The 22,307-nt window shown below is 37.9% G+C and overlaps 2 protein-coding genes across 3 annotated transcripts; both read left to right on the forward strand.

Moving 5' to 3' along the window:
• The first annotated feature begins 3,501 nt into the window (after positions 1-3,501).
• On the forward strand, positions 3,502-7,892 carry LOC141437772 (uncharacterized). Of its 2 annotated transcripts, XM_074101274.1 has the most exons (3): positions 3,502-3,673; positions 5,660-5,815; positions 6,006-7,892. In XM_074101274.1, exons 1-3 carry the CDS (start codon positions 3,654-3,656, stop codon positions 6,007-6,009), a joined length of 180 nt encoding a protein of 59 aa, XP_073957375.1. In that variant the 5' UTR covers positions 3,502-3,653; the 3' UTR covers positions 6,010-7,892. The 2 variants fall into 2 exon arrangements, with proteins under 2 accessions (XP_073957375.1, XP_073957374.1); XM_074101273.1 differs by having other exon boundaries at positions 5,660-7,892.
• Positions 7,893-16,674: 8,782 nt separating this feature from the next.
• Positions 16,675-21,418, forward strand: LOC141437624 (uncharacterized). The gene is made up of 2 exons (XM_074101072.1): positions 16,675-16,782; positions 19,350-21,418. Exons 1-2 carry the CDS (start codon positions 16,763-16,765, stop codon positions 20,218-20,220), a joined length of 891 nt encoding a protein of 296 aa, XP_073957173.1. The 5' UTR covers positions 16,675-16,762; the 3' UTR covers positions 20,221-21,418.
• Positions 21,419-22,307: the final 889 nt, after the last annotated feature.

Genomic DNA, 22,307 nt, shown 5'->3' on the forward strand with positions numbered 1-22,307 from the left:
CTCGCTCTCCGTATTAAATCGAGTTTAGAGTTTCGTAGTCGCCCTCCTGAAACCGATTTTACTAAATATTAATGTTATAGAGCCTTACGGAAGCTTCAGTTATACGAGCAGCGTGACATGTTTTTTTTTTTATTTCTACTGATGACAAACGAGCAGTGGGTCTTTTGATGGTAAGAGATCACCACCGCCCATAACATTGCAACACCAGGGGTATTGCAGAATGGATTGCCACCTAGAGGCCTAAGATGGATACCTCAAGTACCAGTAATTTCACCGGCATGTCTTACTCTCCACGGAATGGCCGAAACACAACAAGTGCAAGCACTGCTGGCTTCACGGCGTTCAATTGCGTTGCGTTTTTGACGCCGGCTGGTGCGACCACACTCGCTCTTGACGCAGAGTCCAACGTATTGATTGAGCTCCGTATTGGTCGATCCTTACCAAATGTTTTATAAACCTGTGGAATGGCAGCGCATATTTAAAATATACTGTCAAGCGGCGCGGCCATTTTGAAAAAATCTTTCTTGACTGCAGTGACACCTACGAATTAATTTCGCGAATTCGCGAATTTTATTAAAAATATCACCAAAAAAAAATACTTTAATTTATAGATAAGCCTTACAGTGATAGTTTAGCATAAAATGGCATATCTAATTAAATAACAATGAATGACCTTCTATTTCTGTGAACTTTATTATTCATTATCAAATATCTGATAACCAAATTTTTCTCAAGTCATGTATTAAATAACTATAATTACAAAATAAACATTACCTGTAGGAAACACTGATTTATTTCGTAAAATATTATTATTTACGAAACAAAGCCTTTTATAGTCTTTCAATATCAAATAATAGTATAATACGAGTTTCAAAATACCAGCGCACGGCAGCGGCCACACAGTGAAACTTGAACTAAACGATAAGAACGAAATTTCTTTCCGTAATGTTGCCACCGGCCGTTAATAAATGCCATCCTTGTCTATTTATGAACGATTCTGCAAGAATAGAGCAAGCGAGATAAGGTCTACCAGTTTATTTTGTTAGTGAAATACGTCACCGCCAACGACCGGGAGCCGGCGCTTGCCACTCAAGGGTTTTTGACAGCCGTGCCGGGAGACGGTCGCCCTGCCGCAAACCAAGGGTGTGCCGGACCCGGACGCTTGCCACTCCAAGGGGATAACGAATTTATCGTCGCTATACAACATTTAGTCGTGGTTATCGTGGTCAATGGAAACTTTGGCGGGCTTAAGAAGTATTTAGCACTAATATCTGACACAACAAAGTGTGTATAAAATATCTGATACGACTCTATTTCTAGGGCCGGTAGGACGTGTCAGATATTTTTGCACGCTCCGCTGTGGCAGATATTAAAGCAGGTGGACTGTAGGTACCATAGACCATAGACAACCGCAACACACCTGTGATACCCTCGATCGCAGGTACGTTGCCAGCCCTTTGAGATATATTAGTTTGACACTAACTATCAGTGTAAGAGAGATACCTCACAGATTCTCACTCTGAATATATTAATTTGATAATCTTAATACCCGTTCATATAAATCATCTTACAGCCGAAGTTATTTCGACTGCCCCAGCTCCTGCTGACCGTACAATCAGACTGTATTTTTGTATTTCGCATTAATTTTGTATCTCTTATGATTGTGACAACTTTTTATTTTTAATTATAATCTTATTTTTTAAATATCAAAAGCAAGATTGGGAACTAGGACATTTTTGTATAAAATGATTGTGGTTAAGGCGTCACCTTAGAGTTGCTTAATTTAAAATGTATAATATTGTTATGTGTACAAAAAAAAAAGCCAATCACAGAATTTTGATTTTAAAAATGCTAGCAATTGACAGGAATGGTAAATACTCACACAGCACTTTAGGGAACCTGTTCGTTGTTAAATGGCAAAACGCTTTCACGATAGTTTTTAAAACTACACAATTCATTGAACTTGATGCCAATAAAAAAAACTAAATGTGTCAATGACTGTTTCATATACAATTTGCAATTTTGGATATTTTGAAGTTACATGTAGACCTTGCATGGTGCGAAAGAACACCTAAAGTGATACCAACAATTTGGCCTCCTGTTTTGTCTTCTAGCGTACTTTAAGGAAGTCTTGTAGGCTTTTTTAAATCTCGATTTAAGGCTGACAGTTCGTGTATGGATCTGACAGGACTTAAGACCACTTAAACCTAGATTAAAGAGCCTGCAAGTGGACGTAAAAGAAGCAGCTGTTATTCCTATAATTTCTAGACTCAACACCGTTTTTGTAGAATAGAATAAAATTGTTAGACTACTTAATGTTGTCTTCAGTTTCATGAAGATGTATGTTATAGGCGACACGAAGCAAAGCTAGTGACGACAAATATCTTAATTTTTTAGTTTAATAGTAGATATCGTCTTAAAAATCGTTATATTAAGCATATTTTGATTTTGCACGAAGTTCCAGTCTCATAGCTTTGCATCGCATCGCGCACGTGTAGTAACTTCTTTTTTTACTAATTGCTCTAATCTAACCTCTTTGTAAATTTTAAACCTCTATTATGGCCTATCTATGGTAAAACAAGCAATAATCATGTAAATAAAATCCTTTCTATCGTAACAATCGCAATGCTTTTGTAATTGAGAGTGGCACTCGTGTTGTGCACAGGTAACTATTTGTTTCAAGTGTTGCTAAAGCAAGTGTCAATGTTTTTCGAACATGGCAATGTAAAATTATGACGTTTGGGGTGTAGAATTTTAAACAATTTTATTTCACGACGAAACCTAATTTAGTGAAAAAGACTGAGATTGTTCTAACGAAAATGAATAACGAGAGCGACGGCGGGCGAATAAAAGTGCAGATATATTGTATCATTCAGTCACATAGAATTAAATATTTAAATGCATAGTGATTACGATCATGTTATATATTTAAAATAAAATTTAAATTTAAAATAGATTGTTTTGTTTTTTTTACTCCAAGGTACTCTATGACCACCGAACTGTGTTTAGGTTGCATTTCTACGAGAGATTTTCGAAGAAGCGTTTCTATCGATTCATGACAATCACGTTCATCGCAACACACCCTCGCGCATCTCTGGTGGAAACACAGACTTAAGAGAACGAAACCAGGTGACCGAGCTTGCATCTCTTAAACATAAAATTGGCTTTCTGCCAAATTAAGTTTGCTTACGCGTGTTTACATATATGGACGCGGAATCGACAAAAGCCGATAAAAAAAGCTTTGTCTCACAAAAATCGATTAAAAATTTGTACATTTGTAATTTTGACAAATAAAACGCATTTTTAATATTAAATCTGACCACACGATTGGTGGATTTAATCGTTGGAGCCATCGTATAATCACAATAAAATAAAACTACTATTGACACAGGACGGTACGTTCGGCATAAACAATGTAAGATAAAATTAGCTATGATTAAAAATCAATGAACACCTTTTTTGAACTACCCGCATCATGTTTCATATTTTTTTCGTACCTGTTTGCTTCGCTTAGTAACATAAACAATGCCGACTAGTAATGTGACTTTATTGCGACATCCATTTATAATCGATCCGTCCGATAGGTAATAAACTAAATATTCAATCTTGTAAGACCTAATAAGGAAACAAGACGAGAAGATTAAGTGGTCAGAATGTCTTCAAAAATGAGTCTGTAAGTAAAGAATTTTATTTTATCTGTTAGATTAATGAGATAAATATACAGGAGACTGGTTATTTAAATATTTAAGGTCGCGGGTGAGCAAAGTAATTTTTTCAGTTCATTGATATGGACCTCCGCTAAGTAATGTCCGATTTAATAATACTACCTGTGCTGCTTAGTGTTGTTGTGGTGCTCAATAAAGAGTTATTGTATTATTTAGATACTTATAACAATTCCGTAAGTTGTTCGCTTTTTAGGGTTCCGTAGCCAACTAGGAAACCCTTTGAATATTTTTTAGGGTAGACGTAGTGGGGGTGATTTTTTTTCTCGGATAACCCTATTTTGTGGGGTATCGTTGTATAGGTCTTAAAACCATTGGGGGGTTGCTAAAACGATTTTTCGATTCAGTGATTTGTTTGCAAAATATTCAACTTTAAAGTGCAAATTCCGCCGTGCCACCAAGTAACAATAGTTTTAGTGCTAGTCTTAGTTTTAGGTGGTACTTATGGAGCCAAAATAAACCTTTCGTTCTTTCTTCTTTAAATTTTCATTAAAATCGAGCTCCCCCCCCCCCTCTAAAATCTAAACCGGTGGGTGGAAAATTTTGAAAAAATCAGAATGGTAGTAAGTATATCAAACTTTCAAGGAAAACTAAAACGGCAGCCGAAGGTATAAAATATACCTAAACTTAACTTGGAAACTCCGTATAAAATACGATATCCTCAGAAAAATATTACTTTTTTTTTTTGTAATGGCTACGGAACCCTATTTTGGGCATGTCCGACACGCTCTTGACCGGTTTTTCTGTGTATCGAATATGTCTCTCTCTCTCTCTCTCTCTCTCTTTTCATTTCTACAGTCCACAATAATGTACATATACGTAACTTTCTGTAAAATGTGTCCAAAAAGCCGGCAGCTTTTCCTCATTAAGTAGCGGAGTGGTTCGACCAGTAGGGGGGCTACTACAAAATTCGAAAATCGAAGTTCATATCGTACTGTCCCGCTGACGCTAATATTATTTATTACGAGAGTGACAGGGGCGGTACGATCCAAATTTCGTAGTAGCCCCCCAGATGAGACCGAATTTTCTTATGGTTCACACGGCGAGGCTAAGGGGTCGACACGGTCGCATTCCTTGCTAAAACCGCCCCATCCTTCAGAGAAACAAAGACACACCTACCATCCAGCCTCTTGCCATTTTGTGATTTTGTCCAAACCCAAAAATACGAAGACGTTCGTCTTGGCAGCCAAGGATTATATCTTTTTGTCTGCTGTTTGATGAAACATTTTGATCTGCCTTATTCAACCGACACAGTAATACATGCTCAGACTTAAAAAAGATCTATGATTTTGAGCTATATTCGAGCATATTTTGGAAGAACTTCCTGCCTCTCAGGAATGATACGTTAGTATCTCTTAGTAGTCTGTGCAAGAATGGCAGCTGTGCCCTTAGTGTAAGTTTTCGCTTACAAAATACGTCTCGATCGCGTTCGCGTTAAAATCTCAATTTGTATGGTAACACGAACATCGCAAACGTTCCGCTAGAGGCGCTGTTCATGTTTCTATATCATCATCATCATCTTCATCCCAGCCTATATACGTCCCACTGCTGGGCACAGGCCTCCTCTCAGAACAAGATGGCTTGGGCCATAGTTCCCACGCGGGCCCAGTGCGGATTGGGAACTTCACACGCACCATTAAATTGCTTTGCAGGTTTGTGCAGGTTTCCTCACGATGTTTGCCTTCACCGCAAAGCTCGTGGTAAATATCAAATGTAATTCCGCACGTGAATTACGAAAAACTCAGAGGTGCGAGCCGGGGTTTGAACCCACGACCCTCTGCTTGAGAGGCGATAGGTCAAACCACTAGGCCACCACGGCTTTTTTATGTTTCTATATAAATTGAGATTATAACGCGAACGCGATCGAGACGTATAACCGAAAACTTACACTAGGGGTACTGAAGCACACTGCTATAGTAAGTTATTTTTCTTTACAGGCATGTCACACGTGTAAAGAAAGGTCCAACCTTGAGAATTAATTTGACGGCATCATGTTATGGTTTAGGTGAGGCTAATTCTGCTACATTTGTGATAGACAACTTGGCGCATGTCAGTCTCAAAGTGAAATCTTTTGGACTTATTGGTGACCGTATGTACGTTAGTATGTTAGCAATTAAGCATGTATTGGCCAAAAATGATGCAATCAGCATGAATGTAACTTGCAGTGCTCTGAAGTATGCAAAGAAATGGACCTGCACTGATTTTATGAATACTTGGAAAGATATTGGTGTGAAAGTGGGTAGGCGGTTGCAGATAACAAATGAAACCATTTATTTATTACAGATAGAAATTATAATAACCGTGCGTACAATGACTAAACCTGCATTCCCCAAGCTTTATGAGGACAATGAGCTGACTGATTTTACACTCAGCACAGCTGATGGCAAAGTGGCTGTGCATAAAGCTTGCTTGGCGGCGCATAGTCCAGTGTTCAAAGCAATGTTCACTGGCACATGGAAGGAGGCAAAGGAAAACTTTGTGGAGATAAAAAACTACACCCTGCAGACCATTCAGCACTTAAAAGATTTCCTGTACTTGGGAACTTTACCTGATGAAGAGCTGCGCCCACTGATAAAACTTGCAGCGCAATATTCAATAAATGATCTTATAAAGGAATGTGCCTGGAAGCTTGCAGAAACTGTTCAGCCTGCAGATTTGTTCTCTCTGCATGAATTTGCCTGCGCAAATAACATATCAGAATTGAGTTGCGCCATTTCACAACTGACTCTGGACGGTGTTATTCATTTAGGCCATCAAAAAAGGAAGAATAATAAGAATAAAATTAAATTCGATGTTAAGAAACAAGCAGAGGACCAGTAAAGCATACTTTTCTGTCCGCAGTGATTTCTTGCAATGGTAATTTGTTTTATTTTTTAGCAACATCACTGATGTATGTTCCTATAGTATCGTAGGAGCGCGCGCGCGGTCGTCACGCCATTGGCTTGTTAGTTACTTCACTAGCCACTCGGGTATGTATTATAATACCGAAAAATCATATTACCTACAGTTGAAATATCGACACTTAACAAATCGAAATTCATAATACCGAAAGTACAAAATACCGAAAGTAAAAAAAAGTTTGATATGTGCGAGCGAGCGAAGCGAGCGAGCAAGACGGTTCGAGGCAAAAGCGACTTGGATAGGTTAGGTTCAGAAGGCTAAGGCGGGAGCTACGCTCCGCTTCGCTCCCGCCTTAGCCTTCGATGTTAGGTTTTTTTTTATAGCAGCCCGGATAATATTGCTTCACAAATGATCTTTGCTGTTGAATCTTATCCAACCTACTTTCTTAGTGGCAGTTAAGTATCTTGCCTGCTATAAAAAAAAACCTAACATCGAAGGCTAAGGCGGGAACTACGCTCCGCTTCGTTCCCGCCTTAGCCTTCTGAACCTAACCTATCCGAGTCGCTTCTGCTGCGAACCGTCTTGCTCGCTCGCTTCGCTCGCTCGCACACATCTTTTCCTGCTATATTTGTTTCATCTTTGGTATAACGGCAGTTTCGGTATTTTGATTTTCGATATATTGATTGTCGATTATTTTACATGTAGTGATTATGACTGTTCGGCATTATGAGTTTTCGACCTTTCGAGTGTAGGTATTTTGATCTTCGGGATTGTAGTCTTCGGGTTTTAGGCTGCCGGTCAAATGTACTTTCGGGATTTCAAACTTTCGGTCATATATCCATTCGACGTTTTAATATTCGGCCTTCCGTCCATAGGTCTTGTGAAATTCGGTCTTTCGTTTATCGGTATTATAATACACACCCAGCCACTCAGAGCTCTTTTTACGTGCGTTGACTTATAACTTCAGTCCCTTATTTTCGGCATAGTAGTGTGCTTAAGTATAAAATGCTAAATATGATTTGGTCCTTTCTTTAAAATTAGTGCATGAAGAGGTACTAGTACCAACATTTTATTTTATTGTTTCATTTTTTCTTGAGTTTTAACCTAACTGTTGATAATTGTTTTTATTAAGTTAAGTATTCATGCCCATTTGCAATAGGTAGATATGTCTAATGAACGGAATATTCTACTTGCTTGCTTTGTCTGACCGACTATGATGGTGTAGCATATATCTGCTTAATTGTATTACTTAATTTAACTCAATTAAAATAGGTAAAAATGTAACTTACGTTCAATTAAAAACCGATTAAATAATTATTTTTTTGTAATATAAATCTATGTAAAGTATCGATTGTTGTTTTCTTTATTAGAACAAAAGTTACCATAACAGCATCGACCTCTATGTACCTTAGATTTTTTTTGTATGTATGTATGTCGGTGCATAACAGTTTCGATTCATTCATGGTTACATTACATAGGTTACTTTGCAATTTGCTACGAGATACAGATCGTGATATACAGCTTGCCCGTAAAGAGTAGAAATTAAAAAGTAGCAACACTGTAGTGTCCTCCCTTTTTTTGCTCCCTGGTTTGAAAGGGATGACACTACAGTGCTGCCACTTTTTAATTTCTACTCTTTACGGGCAAGCTGCATATCACGATCTGTATCTACTTTATATGGGCAAGCTAGTAGATCGTGATGAGCTCCCGGTATTTATTCAACGCAGTTGCATCACAGAATAAGTAATAATCATGACCACGGGTAGACATTAAAGGTAATCCGGTCTACATCCTATAACAAATGTATGAAAACATTCTGGGCTCCGGCTGGATTCTTTTCAGAAGGATGCAATGCATCTTGCATCTGTATATGTATATAGAAGTGCATTTATAGGTTTCATTCTGTATCTTAGTCTTCTTGTATAATGTCCGTAAGGCTGCGTTTCAACCAGAAGGGCTACCGTCCCGCCGTTGCTTATATTATTTAATACGAGAGTGGGACAGACGGTACGATATGAACTTCGAATTTCGTAGTAGCCCTGCAGAGTGCGACGACTGAAATTGTGAATGTGCTTTAAGTGTTTTTTTTTTATTTGTGGCAGTCTATAACTTGTGGCGGACTATGTTTGCGACAGATAGGCGGACATTTCCGAGCACACCGGAGTGGGGCCTTAGCCGTTTGTCGCTTACCGGCAGGGCTACTACGAAACTCTAAACTCGAAGTTCGTGTCGTGCGGTCCCTCTGACACTTATACTATTTAATACGAGAGCGAGAGGGACCGCACGACACGAACTTCGAGTTTCGTAGTAGCCCTGGCTGTTATTCCCGTACCGTACATCACCAGCCACCAGGGTTCCCGACAGTAATATGGTAAAATTCCCAAACCTATTGTCGAAATTCCCCACGTTTGGGGAAAGAAAATAGTTATTTGTGCAACAAGAGAGCAAAGTTGTTTTTTGTTGCGAGTGTTGATTTTGAATCCCGAGTAAGCGAAGGATTCTATAATTGAATCACGAGCGTCAGCGAGTGATTCTAGGTTAGAATCCTGAGATCAGCAAGGGATTGAAATACACGAGATGCAAAAAAACTTTGGTCTCGTGTGACACATACAACTTTTCACCTCAGCAGCGAGAACATAATTTAAATGTAACATAAGAATAAAACCACATATACCTACCTGTTTACAAAACAAACACATTTTTTTAAAATAGAATCCGATTATTATCAAATATAATAATTACATTTAAAACCAAAAAATAGAGTCCAGTAGCTACAATACAAATCGCATACTCATAACATGCAATCTTAACTTCTTGTACTAATGTCACACTTATTTTTTAATACTGCAAAAAGCCTCATCTCGGGGTAATTGAAAAGGTTGAACAATTAAACATTTAAATATGATTTTTATTAAGATTTCTATTACATAAAGATAAATAGATTTGTTAAAAAATCATTCAATTTAACAAATAATAATTATACTGTAGAGGCAGTAGGTATACGGAATTCTTTTATAAAGAAAAAACAAGAGAAGCGGCTTTCGTGCAACGAGGTTGCATACTTTATTTTAATAAAGATCGGGATAATTTACATTTTGGAAATATTTCGATATATTTTTAATACCAAACATTTAATTTAAGTTTGTAATCGACAAATTTGATCCTATCTCTTGCTTTTTTCGAGTTGAAGTGAAATGACAGATCAAAGTAAAGTTCAAATATTTGGAATTCAGTGAGTAGACCCAACACTGTACTCAGCATTAAAAAAAAAAATTAAAAAGTTACTTTGTCTCACGGAGTGAGCAAAATGCGATTTTGCTCACTGATTTCTCATAGCAAAACCTGCCTGTTTGAGGTGCTGAGGTGAAAATGATAATTCCTCACATATTCCCCACAGAAATAATAAAACAACCAAAAATGTAGGTACCTATACTTACCTGAACAAAGTAGATAAAATTCGATCGTTGTGATAATGCATTTCTGACGTTATCACAATATCTACTTTCTAATACATTGATACCGATTGATTCTGATTCATTGATTCCGTACCTAAATACATTGATATACATTCAGTTACATTGTTTATTGAATTACAACCGCATGCTCTCGGCGGCCGGTCTTTAAGTTTATTAATTAGTATTTATTCTCTTCTTCTTCGTCGTTTCACTCTTGACAGAGTGGTCGTGGTCATCATCAAATTTTTCCACCCACCGGTTTAGATTTTAGGGGGGGGGGGGGGACGCTCTATTTTAATGAAAATTTTCACCTTAAAGTTGAATATTTTGCAAACAAATCACTGAATCGAAAAATGGTTTTAGCAACTCCCTAATGATTTAAAAGACCTATCCAACGATACCCCACACTACAAGGTTGAACGAGAAAAAAATAACCCCCACTTTACGTCTACCTAAACAAAAAAATTTTTTTTTTACATTTTTATTGTTTCATTTTGTCGGCATAGTTTACATACATTTTAATAAAGCAAAGCCGCGAACGGACGGACAGACAGACAGACAGGTTCCGTTTTTGCCATTTTGGCTCCGGAACCCTAAAAGGAACAGTAGACTCACGCATATATACGTAATACGTATATTAGGTATAACTCGCGTTCCGGCCGTTTGTATGACGTTCCTTTTTTATACTGCGGCCGTACCCCCGACGGTGAAACTACTTCGCGCTGTTAAGATTTTTCCTGGACCGTAATCCGAGCGACAGTCCACTTTGAATCGAAAGGTGTTTTTGTTTCATCCACGACGCGACGGTGAAACGAAGCACCGGTACCAGACTACCCGAGATCCCGAGGCTGTCGTGTCGACGACAACCGTATTACTACAGTAATTTTATTGGACAACGTTAAACACTAGTTAATCAATCATGCAAAATGACTTGAGTAGAAAAGTTCCGTTGCGACACGATAATATTATTGAATTTTCGTGTTACAACGGCAAAAAAATCGTGTATCGGAACTTTTCGAACGAATTTCGGACCAAACAAAAACTGCTCCTGGCAACACTACCCTTATGGTTATTCCTTAGACCACAAACTGACGTGCCACGAAGGGAAGGAGGGAGAGAATTAGTCATCTTTCATATCGTCGCTCGGCAGGCAAAAGTACTAAAGCGACAAATGGGCTAAAATGAGTTATGCATATCACCAGAATCAGCGATTTTTTCTGCGTCAAACTGTCTAGGTTTCAAAGTGATTGGAGCAAAATTTAACTTTTTTTTGGCGCTTTAGTCTTTCAAAAAACGCCTTAATTTGGGAAGCAAATCACTTAATGCAGCATCACTTTCATTATTTTCATTTTAGTACTATTACCTTTTTGTAATTTTTCGATTTACTGTCGTTCAGTCTTTTGCCATTTTGGTAGTTTACAAATGTTGGACGTTTAGTATTTTGTGCAAAAAAAATGAAAAGAACTTTGTCACTTTAGTAATTATGCCCTCCTCGAGTTGAAGTTTTATGCACCTTTAGTCGTTTGGTTGTATTGATAAGAATTCATTTATAAGAATTTAGCTATTTGTTCTTAAAAACTAAAGCATACGTTCCGCATTTTAGCCATTTTAACACATACAAAAGCATACAAAAAAACGAACATCTTCACGAAACATTATAGATTTGGTGAAATTATTCATTACCCTTGACCTTTATCGTGTATTAAAAAGCGTTTAGTATATATTTAGTATATATACGTAGTAAAATATAATTGAAATTCGATGTTTAGTATATAGAAACATCATATTTTCTTATGTTTATAACTTTATTTACATATTATAATGAGTATTATTCCTTAAAACCTAAAGTTCTTTTTATGTTGCCAAAGGCTTTTTTTCCATTTTTGGTGCCGGTGCCGGGCCGGCTAATGGAAAAACGTCCAATATTTTTGGCGGGGTAGAAATAAAAGAAAATAGTAAATCTATTTCAAAATTTTGTAATTATAATTTGATCGCTACGGTTCTGTTTGCACCTAATAAAGATGATGTTCGGCCTTATTTGAAATTTAGAATAAGTAGTTTTAATTTGTTTTTATTGCGGCGGACTGTTCCGCTGAGGTGCGAGGCGGCGAAAGTACTGACGCACGTGACGTCCGACAGCAAACACTTCCCGTTCTGCCATGGCACTAAAGTTAAGCCATCTGGCCTTTTGCTGTCGGTTCGACAGAGGACCGGAGGCTCCAGAACGCAGAGGATGTTGGCGGATATTAAAAGTCCTCTTCAGTAAGTCAAAGAGAGCGTAGTGGCGCGGAAATTTTCCTAAACACCGACAAGAACTCAACGCGTTATGGCCAGGGTGCGTAACGGTGGCTGGGTATAACAACTTTAGAAATATTATTGGTCGATATAACGTTCAGTGGGTATAATGAATTATTGGTATAATCTGGAATAATACTATTATAATAATAATGTGTTGTGTCAAAAAAGTAGGTAAGGTTAGAACTGCTACCCTATCAAGAAACGAAACTGCTTGAAAACTAGGTTAGGTTAGAATTGCAACTCCAACGATTTCATATAGAAAACAAAATTATATCTTACAACACATTATACTACTAAATACTTATAGCATTATATTGTGAAATTATGTGAAATGTTGTTATACTCGTAGATTTCTAGTGTAAATATATCTAACGTTGTTATACCGATCATCTTAAGCCATGATGGCCATTTGCTTCCACCATGGAGCCGCAGATGCATTTATGAGGCACACAAACATCGCAGCTCAGGCGGAGAGCTACTGCGACCCACAATGAGTCGTTGTCTAGAAGTGTTCCCAAATAAGGAGCAAGCAAAGCCCATAACCACACTCTCGCTTTGATTTTTGAGACCGACTTTAGCCTGGCCAAATCCACCCTAGTGGCACACCCACCCACAAGTGCCAGAGCGTCTCTAGCCCCACGTCATCCCAAACTCGATATATCAGCGGAGCCCGGGGCAGCGACGCTATTAGGTGTCGAGCCGTCCACCTCGCCAGTGCACCATCCGCAAACGGAATGGTTACCCCATCTCCATGAGAATTTTAAATTTTAAGAGACAAGGACTCTAATTCCATGTGCTGATGCGAGGAAAACTGGCAAGCCCACATCTTCCACACGCCGCAAACTGAGACCAAACTTGAACATGGGACTTGGTTGAATTTAGTAGTGACGGGGAGGCTTCCTCCAGGTCGCATTCTGTGCTGAAGACTATCGAGTCCAAAGTATATGAGGGCGGTGTGTGGGGGGCCGTTCGCGTGTTAATGTCAGATGACTCGGTGGCACCTCCGGGTCTTGAGACGCTTGTGTTGTTGCGTACGAAGCATCCACCCGCGTCCCGCACGTTAACTTTCCCTCGAGAGCCGGATCGGTCCATTCAAGTCTTGGCGGTAAACTTGGAGGATGTGGTGCGAACACTAGGGTCATTCCATAATGGGTCAGCCGCGGGCTTAGACGGAATTCAACCAGCTCATTTTCAGCTGGGTTTTGCCACACTGACGGGGTGTGAGGTCGCGATCCACAACACACGCACTTTCGTCATGGAACCCGGAAATCTAGACTGTGTCGTCTTGAAGTAGGATCTCAAGAACGCGTTCAATATTGTCGAGAGGGATGTTTTGTTGGGCGAAGTGGAAAAATACATTCCCACCCTGTACCTTTTTACACCAGGTCTATCATTCTCCTTCTAACCTTGGCTACGGCGATTCCCAAATTCTTTGGCAGGTGGGTGCGCAGTACCTTTAGTCTTGCTATTCACGAAGCGATGTTGTCTCGAAAAACACCTCTTAATATTTGGTATTTAGATGATGGCACCTAAGGGGGGAGCCTAAAGTCGTAAAGCAGGACTTGGCTTTCCTTATTCGCCCCTGAGAGGTATAGGACTGAAGGCGAATATGGGACAGGTTTGCTGCTGCTGATCCGCCTGCTCTCCTTCTTTAAGGTCTTTCTTCCTGGCCTCAAAAAGCTTTCACATGAGACCTTTACCCTCTTGAGTTCTCCTATTTTCCAAGAGGCCATTTCTACTTCAATAGAGACCAGGAAGCGTCTATTTTTGCTCGCCCAGAAACGTTTGAAGATTATTAATTAATACCCATCTCATCTTGACTCTGTTACGAATGTGTTTCGCAGTTCCAAAAATATCCTATTTTTTGAAAACCACTCCAAGATAGTTGTGTTCGGGTAAAATTTCTTCTTTTGACGTCACGTTGAGAGATACAAAGGAGACTGTATTGAACGTGTCTCTTGCGGATGAACAATGGGTCCAAGCGTCCTTGCCCATACGTCACGGTGGTCTCGATTTGCGGCGTGCAGGAGACGTGGGGTAGGTGGCCTTATCTCTTAAATTTTGAAATCTCATAAAGATTACCATTCCGTATGTGGATGATGCACTGGCGAATGAGACTGGCGTCACTGCCCGGTTCTCCGCAGATACAATGAGTTTGGGATGACGTGGGGCTGTGGGGCTAGGGACGCTCTCTGGCACGGCCTACACACACTGGGGTGGGTTTGGCCAGGCTGAAGTCGGCATCAAAAATCAAAGCGGAAACGTGGTTATAGGCTTTGCCTATTCCTTATTTGGGAACACTCTTGGACAACGACTCCTTGCGGGTGGCAGTAGCTCTCCGCCTGGGCTGCGATGTTTGTGTGCCTCATAAATGCAGCTGCGGCTCCATGGTGGAACCGAAGGGCCATCAGGGTGTGTTATGACCAGTATAACAACTTTAGATATACTTTTACTAGCTTTAAAAGATATGTGACATAAATAAGGCTTACTTAATAAAATAAAAATATACTATAAGTATTAATAGAATGTGTTGTAAGATATAGTTTTGTTTTCTTTATGAGATTGTTGGAGTTTCAATTCTATCCTCATTTATTTTTCGGACAGTTTCGTTTCTGATAGAGACGTAATTCTTTCTAACGTAACTTGACCTACTCTTTTGGCGCACCACATCAACATTATTATAATATTATTACGTATTCCAGATTATACCAGTAGTTCATTATACCCACTGAACGTTATATCACATAGTTATACATTATACCATTAATCAGGCCTACGCGTCTGTTCCAGACAAATTTTGGCGTCTTGCCTGTGCACAACGTCTTTGGTAGCTGACTAGACCGATGCGAGAGCGACATGTTCGTCCACATGTCTGACAAGAAAAGTCTGCGGATGTTGGTGCAGAACCGCCTTAGTGTCGTTTCTGTCTCATGTCAGCAAGTGCTTTGAGCCAGGCAAGCCTTCATTGCAAATCTAAGTGTATGCTTCGTATATACACCAAAAATACAAGGATATGATAATAAAATTAATACCTCAAAAAAAATTAGTAACAAAAAAAACCTTTTTGTGCATTTAGTTAGCAATCAGATGGTGCCTTTGTGATTACTTACCTTATAACATTAACAAAAGTCTAGTGTTAGTAACAGTTAACGTTGTTATTGAAATTCTAGCAAAGATGATTAATATTTATTATAATAAATTAATATTATTTATATATTTCTGTTCAGTAGGTACTTTGGAATATTTTTTCCCTTACGATTTGGTAAATCAGCATTATGAACAGTTTGATAAGAAAAAAAAATGTGTAGTTAGTAAATACATACTAAATTTATTGAGACGAAAAATCACATTAGTTAATTTGAAATATGACGTTTGATGTAAATTTTTACGTTTAGTGTTTTTGCCTGATTGCTTTTGCTCGATGACTAGGGGACAACTTACTAAAGCGACACTTATCTCCTAAACGATGGACTTTGCTATGAATTATTAAAACCTTATTATAGTCTATTAAATTATGTGTCATATATTCCTGGAAATTTCAAAATTGGTTGCCTGGTTAAAAAGTTATGATTTTTTTTTCATAAATAAAAACTTTAAATCGCTCTCCTGTAAAGTTGATGAAGTGTCGCTTTAGTACTTTTGCCTGCCGAGCGACGATATATTTATATTATTATATTTAATGTATCTGTGGTCTCTGTGCATATGTAGTATCTTCTAAGTAATCTGTGGTGCAGGCAGTCAGTCATCACGGGCTTTTCATTCGAACAATCATAACTTCTATAGAGAAAACGAATCGGAGAGTTTAGTTCGTACCCCGCATTACAGATGGCAGTGACCGCAATAGTTTCGTTCAGAAACAAATAAACATTTCAACATTTCCGTCCAGAAACGAACAAATGTTGACGTAAATATAGTTGGATTCCATCGAATAATAGTTTTGCTATGACATTTCATTGAACTAACTTAATTCGATTTTCAACTTTTATAGCATTTAATTATAGTTCTCATTACTCACAAACAGTTGAAAAACGAAGGAAAGTCAATGAAATGTTATTTCAAAATTATTTACTGACTGATCTGAAACCTGTGTACGTATAGCACAGTGCAGGGTAGATGATTATGTTTATACATACCAACTCCGAGCGATGACTTGGTTAAGATCGCGGGATCGCGGTGGATGCGGAAAGCACAAGACCGGTCTGAGTGGAGAGCCTTGGGGAGGCCTATGTCCAGCAGTTTTTCGGCTGACATGATGATGATTTCAACTCCTTAGTTCCGACACTGCAGTCCAGATGTCGCTGTAGGTCACGAGAAAGTGACTACTCTATTTCAGTATATCTATAAAGTACTCTGTGGCAGTCATCCAACGGCAACGGACGCGACGGCATCTAATAATTAACCTGGCTTCTTCATTAAACTAAGAAACAAAACGATCAAGTAGTCAAGATGTCTTCAAAAATGAGTGTGTAAGTAAATTTGAATGTTCTTTTGCTATACCTACTTGGTTTGGATAGGTATTTAATTGTTTACATTAACAAATTTCAGCTGCCAGATTTGGTACAACATTCAAGGATTTTAAACATTTTACTTCATTACCTTTTTTTTCATCGATCGTTCATCCACCATTACCTCTCATATTTAGTTTTCTAGAATTTTTTTACCGTACAAAACCTACTAGAGACTGGCAAAATTGTCCTCCAATGGACAGAGCCATATTTTTATAAAATCTAATCTAATCTAAACATTTTACTTATCCATCATGCCTTCATTGTAATACAAACTAGACTCCTTTAATCCGTTTTCGTAATTGTCTATAAAAGAGGAATTATTTTTCGCTGTTTCATAATTCATTATCAAACAAGAATTTATTTGCCCTTTTAGTAGGTAATCGAGTATTTATTCTGCTTTTACCAGATAACGCCACATATATTTTGCAAGAATATATATCGCGCGGTAAAATATCGCAGTGCGGATTCGCAGTATGGTGATCATTTTTGTGAAATCGTTTTTTCTAGGTAGCAATTTCTTTTGTTCGCAAAATGTACCTACATACATACACATACATTAAATCACGCCTCTTTCCCAACGGGGTAGGCAGAGACTACATCCTTCCACTTGCTACGATCCTGTACCCTTAGTGTAAGTTTTCGGTTACAAAATACGTCTATCGCGTTTGCGTTAAAATCTCAATTTATATGGAAACACGAACAGCGCCTCTAGCGGAACGTTTGCGAAGTTCGTGTTTCCATACAAGTTGAGAATTTAACGCGAACGCGATCGAGATGTATTTTGTAACCGAAAACTTACACTAAGGGCACTGGCATACAACTCTCGCTTCCTCTACATTCATCAATCTTTTCATGCATGCACGTCGGTTTAGAGTAAGTACTCCTGTCCCGACCTTGCTTCAGAACAGAACGTCCTCGATTTGATAAATGGAAATAATTATAAGAAAAAAGCATTTAATACTGGTCATGTCTAATACAAATGAACACTAAAACCTAGAAAAAAACCGGCCAAGTGCGAGTCAGACTCGCACCGAGGGTTCTGTACATATTATTAAAAAATATTAAAAATAGTTTTATTATTATGATGTAACAAAATATTTATGCTTTTCGCAATTTTTCCTTTATCTGGGTGGATTTATGTACTTTTGTTTTTTCGATTTAGTTTGTATTTTTTTTGGCTTGTCAACCGTTTTTTACCTGACTGCGAAGAAGGAGGGTTATGTGTTTGACGCGTATGTATCTATTTAGTCTATTCCTATGTCCTCTCGTAATTACTTAACGGCTGAACCGATTTTGATAAATGCTACGTCATTGAATTCTTTTTGATGGCGCGACTGACACTGGGTCCATGAACCTCTTGAAAAATCAAAATGGTGGATTTTTGGCGCAAATTGTATTTATTCAAAAAATGATTTTTATTCAAACCTATCAAGTGGGGTATCAAATGAAAGCTAATAATTAGCCCATTCTAAATATATACGGGTTATAATAGTTTTAGTCTACCATTTTCACAGAACTATTAAAAAAGTGTGAAATAAAACAATAAATTAAAAAAACCAAAAACCCGACTGCTTAACAAATACTAAAAAGAAGAAAACAAGAACTTACCATACACATTGTTAGTCTAACAACTGGTAGCATTTGTACAGTTGTGTCACTCTGAAGATGAGCTCTGGTTGAGTTCAAAACGTGTCAGTGTAATGTGGTGGTGTTGATAGATGGGTTTGTGTGATTTTTGTGTGTTCTTACAGTGTGGAGGTGGAGGAACTGCATGAACACGCATAATTTTGCACAAGCTTAGCTATCGTAAGGTCGCGGGTGAGCAACGAAATTTTTTTAGTTCATTGATATGGACATCCGCAAAGTAACGTCTGATTCAATAAAATATTTACAAGGAAAACTATAACGGTTAAGTTTTCTGGAGAATAATTAGTAAGTAGTTTAAGAATAGATAGCAGCCTAAGGTATAAAATATACCGAAACTTGGAATATTACGTACAAAATACGAAATCCTTAGAAAAATATTAATAATTTTTTCGTAATGGCTACGGAACCCTATTTCGGGCGTGTCCGATACGCTCTTGACCGGTTTTATAATTCTGAATGTTTTAAAACTCCTAATATGACTAGGTATTCCGATTAATTATAAATCCGATTTTTATAAATTCGAAAATTAAAAACTACCTAAGTTATTATTTATTTTATGTGCAATTAACAATATTCCTTTTCGAATTAGGTATCTGCAGTAGAATTCTTGCTAATCATTTAGTTTATTTGTATTGCAATAATTTAATTGATGTACAAAAGTATATAAATGATGAGAATAAATTGATAGGCAATTGTTATTTGATGTGCAATTAATAAATAATATTCCTTATATCTTTTAGTATGCTATTAGTTGAAAACTTTTGATCTGCCTTATTCAACCGACAGCCTAGTAGATGCTCAGACTTAAAAATAGATTCCTGCCTCTAAAGAATACCTGCTGAAGCGCACTGCTATAGTAAGATATTATTTCTTTACAGGATCACCACACATGTAATGAAGGGTCCAACCATAAAAATCAATTTGATGGCATCATGTTATGGTGTAGGTGAGGCTATTACTCAGCCGTTTGTGATAGACAACTTGGTTCAAGTCAGTCTCAAAGTGAAATGTGTTGATTATATTGATAAACATTTTATTAGTATGTTAGCAATTAAACATGAATTAGCCAAAAATGATGCAATCAGCATGAATGTAACATGCAATGCTCTAAAGTATTCGAAAAAAAGGACCTGCCCTGATTTAAAAAATACTTGGGAAGATATTGGTTTGGTAAAATGTAGTTGCTTGCGGTCAGAAGTTTATTTATCACAGATAGAAATTCTAATAAACGTGCATACAATTACTAAACCTGCATTCCCCAAGCTTTATGAGGACATTGAGCTGACTGATTTTACACTGAGCACGGCTGATGGCAAAGTGGCTGTGCATAAAGCTTGCTTGGCGGCGCATAGCCCAGTGTTCAAAGCAATGTTCACTGGCACATGGAAGGAGGCAAAGGAAAACTTTGTGGAGATAAAAAACTACACCCTGCAGACCATTCAGCACTTAAAAGATTTCCTGTACTTGGGAACTTTACCTGATGAAGAGCTGCGCCCATTGATAACTCTTGCAGCGCAATATTCAATAAATGATCTTATAAAGGAATGTGCCTGGAAGCTTGCAGAAACTGTTCAGCCTGCAGATTTGTTCTCTCTGCATGAATTTGCCTGCGCAAATAACATACCAGAATTGAGTTGTGCCATTTCACAACTGACTCTGGACGGTGTTATTCATTTAGGCCATCAAATAAGGAAGAATGATGAGAATAAAAGCATATTAAATGCTGAAAAACAAGCAGAGGGCCAGTAAAGCATACGTCCGCAGTGATTTCTTGCAATGCTCATTTTTTGTTTAATTGTTTAGCAACATCACTGATTATATTCTTATAGATTAAGATGTCATTTATTATTTTATGTTTCATGTTACAATTTATAATCATTTTATTTAAGTTAAGCAACTTCCGAAATTACTTATTTACATAACCGAATTTCAATGTGACTGTCGGCAATGCTTATTCATTCAGACCAGTTCCTATACCATCACATTTTTCCGAAAGCCGAAATTACGTTGCGTTTTGGCGTACAACGGAACTTCGGTCGGGTGTCCGACGTTCCGCGTCTGCTGGGCTACTCCGAAACTCGAAACTCGAAGTTCGTGTCGTGCGGTTCCTCTGACACTTACACTGTTTGATATGAGAGCGAGAAGGACCGCACGACACGAACATCGAGTTAAGAGTTTCGTAGTAGCCTTGCTGATGTTACTTGAGACTATAAGTTATATAGGTATTATAGGTAAATTTGGTGCATTTGTTGCTCGCTGCACAGCACCCAGTCACGTAATTTCCGCCCTTGTGTGTCATATCACTCATATCGGCCAAATACGTCGAGCGTAATACCAGCCGTGGAACTTCAGTCCCCATTTTCGGCATAGTGTCCTTAAGTACAGTCAAGTGCAAAGATATCAGACACGGCCAAAGTTACAAAAATACACGACCTTAATGTTACATAAATATATACATAAATATTTTTGTAACTTTGCCGTGTCGATATCTCTGCACTTGACTGTACCTAAAAAATAGGCAGCTAAAATATGTTTGTTTCTTTCTTTAGATGTGGTACATGAAGAGGTACCTAAATTTTATTTTATTGTGTTATTGTATTCTAAGTTTTAACCTAGGGTGATCTAGGTAACTATTAATTATTGTTTTTATTAAGTAAGTAGGTACAAAAAGGTACCTACACACTGTTACCCTCGCCACGACCATCTGGAAAAGACATGTATAATGAACAATCAAGACAGACTATATCATATTCTAGTTGCTTTGGTCTGACTATGACGGTGTAGCGTCTAATCTACTTAATCATTTAAAAAGATAATACAGCCATATTATCTTATCGCTTAATTTAATTCAATTAAAATTATTTAAAATGGGTAAAGATGTACCTAACGTTCCATTAAAAATTGATTAAGCATTTCTTCATAATTAAAATCTATGTAAAAATATAGATACTGTTGTTTTATTTTTTAGAACTAAAGTTACCATAACAGCTTCGATTGATTGATTACTACATTATATTACGAAACGAGATGTAGCAGGCCGTGATACATTTGCCATCAGATATTCGGAGCGGCCAAGGTGATCAAAAATATCGAAACATGAACTCTAATATCTTAATAATAGAGTGCATGCGGCAAGTGCTGCTCCGGAATATCTGATGGCGATTGTACCTTTAATGAACTCCCGATATTTCGTTCGATGCATCATGATTACATTAAAGGTAATCCGGTCTACATTCCCGTAAGATACAGGGTGAAATCTAGGACGCAATACATAATTAGTGTTTCGTGCTCAGTTAATGCTGGGTAATATAATAGTTATTCTGTGGTACAGTTGTAGTGCTTATTGGTTTCCCACTGTATTTTATCGGAAAAGTTCGTAGGCATTTGAAATAAAATGAAATGAAACTTTAATGCCTAACATTGATAAGTTACATTTTTATACATTTATTCATTTTAATTTATTTTATTGATAATGTTTACAAATATTATAGTCATGTTGGCACTGGGTACCAAACTCAGCATAATGCTGATCACATCCAGCGCTGATTTTCAGTTTGGCTCCTACACGAGGGGTCATTTTGGTTGAAGTAGTGGTTTGCGTTGTGTTCGTGTATATACATTTGTGCCCTGCCTACCCTGTGATGCCTACTCAACGCACGCCATAGGGTAGGTATATGCGTGTCTCTATGCTCTGTTCTTGAAAAGTTTAGTTAGGTAGGTAGGTAACTAGCTAAATAAAACTGCCAGATTTGGCACATTTAAGGATTTGAACCCGTCGAACGCCCTGCGCGCCTCAGTGGTGCGTAGATATCTAAGTTCTCGTGATTAATCAATTT

Source organism: Choristoneura fumiferana, chromosome 18 (genome assembly GCF_025370935.1).
Source record: "Choristoneura fumiferana chromosome 18, NRCan_CFum_1, whole genome shotgun sequence".
NCBI classification, from domain to species: domain Eukaryota; kingdom Metazoa; phylum Arthropoda; class Insecta; order Lepidoptera; family Tortricidae; genus Choristoneura; species Choristoneura fumiferana.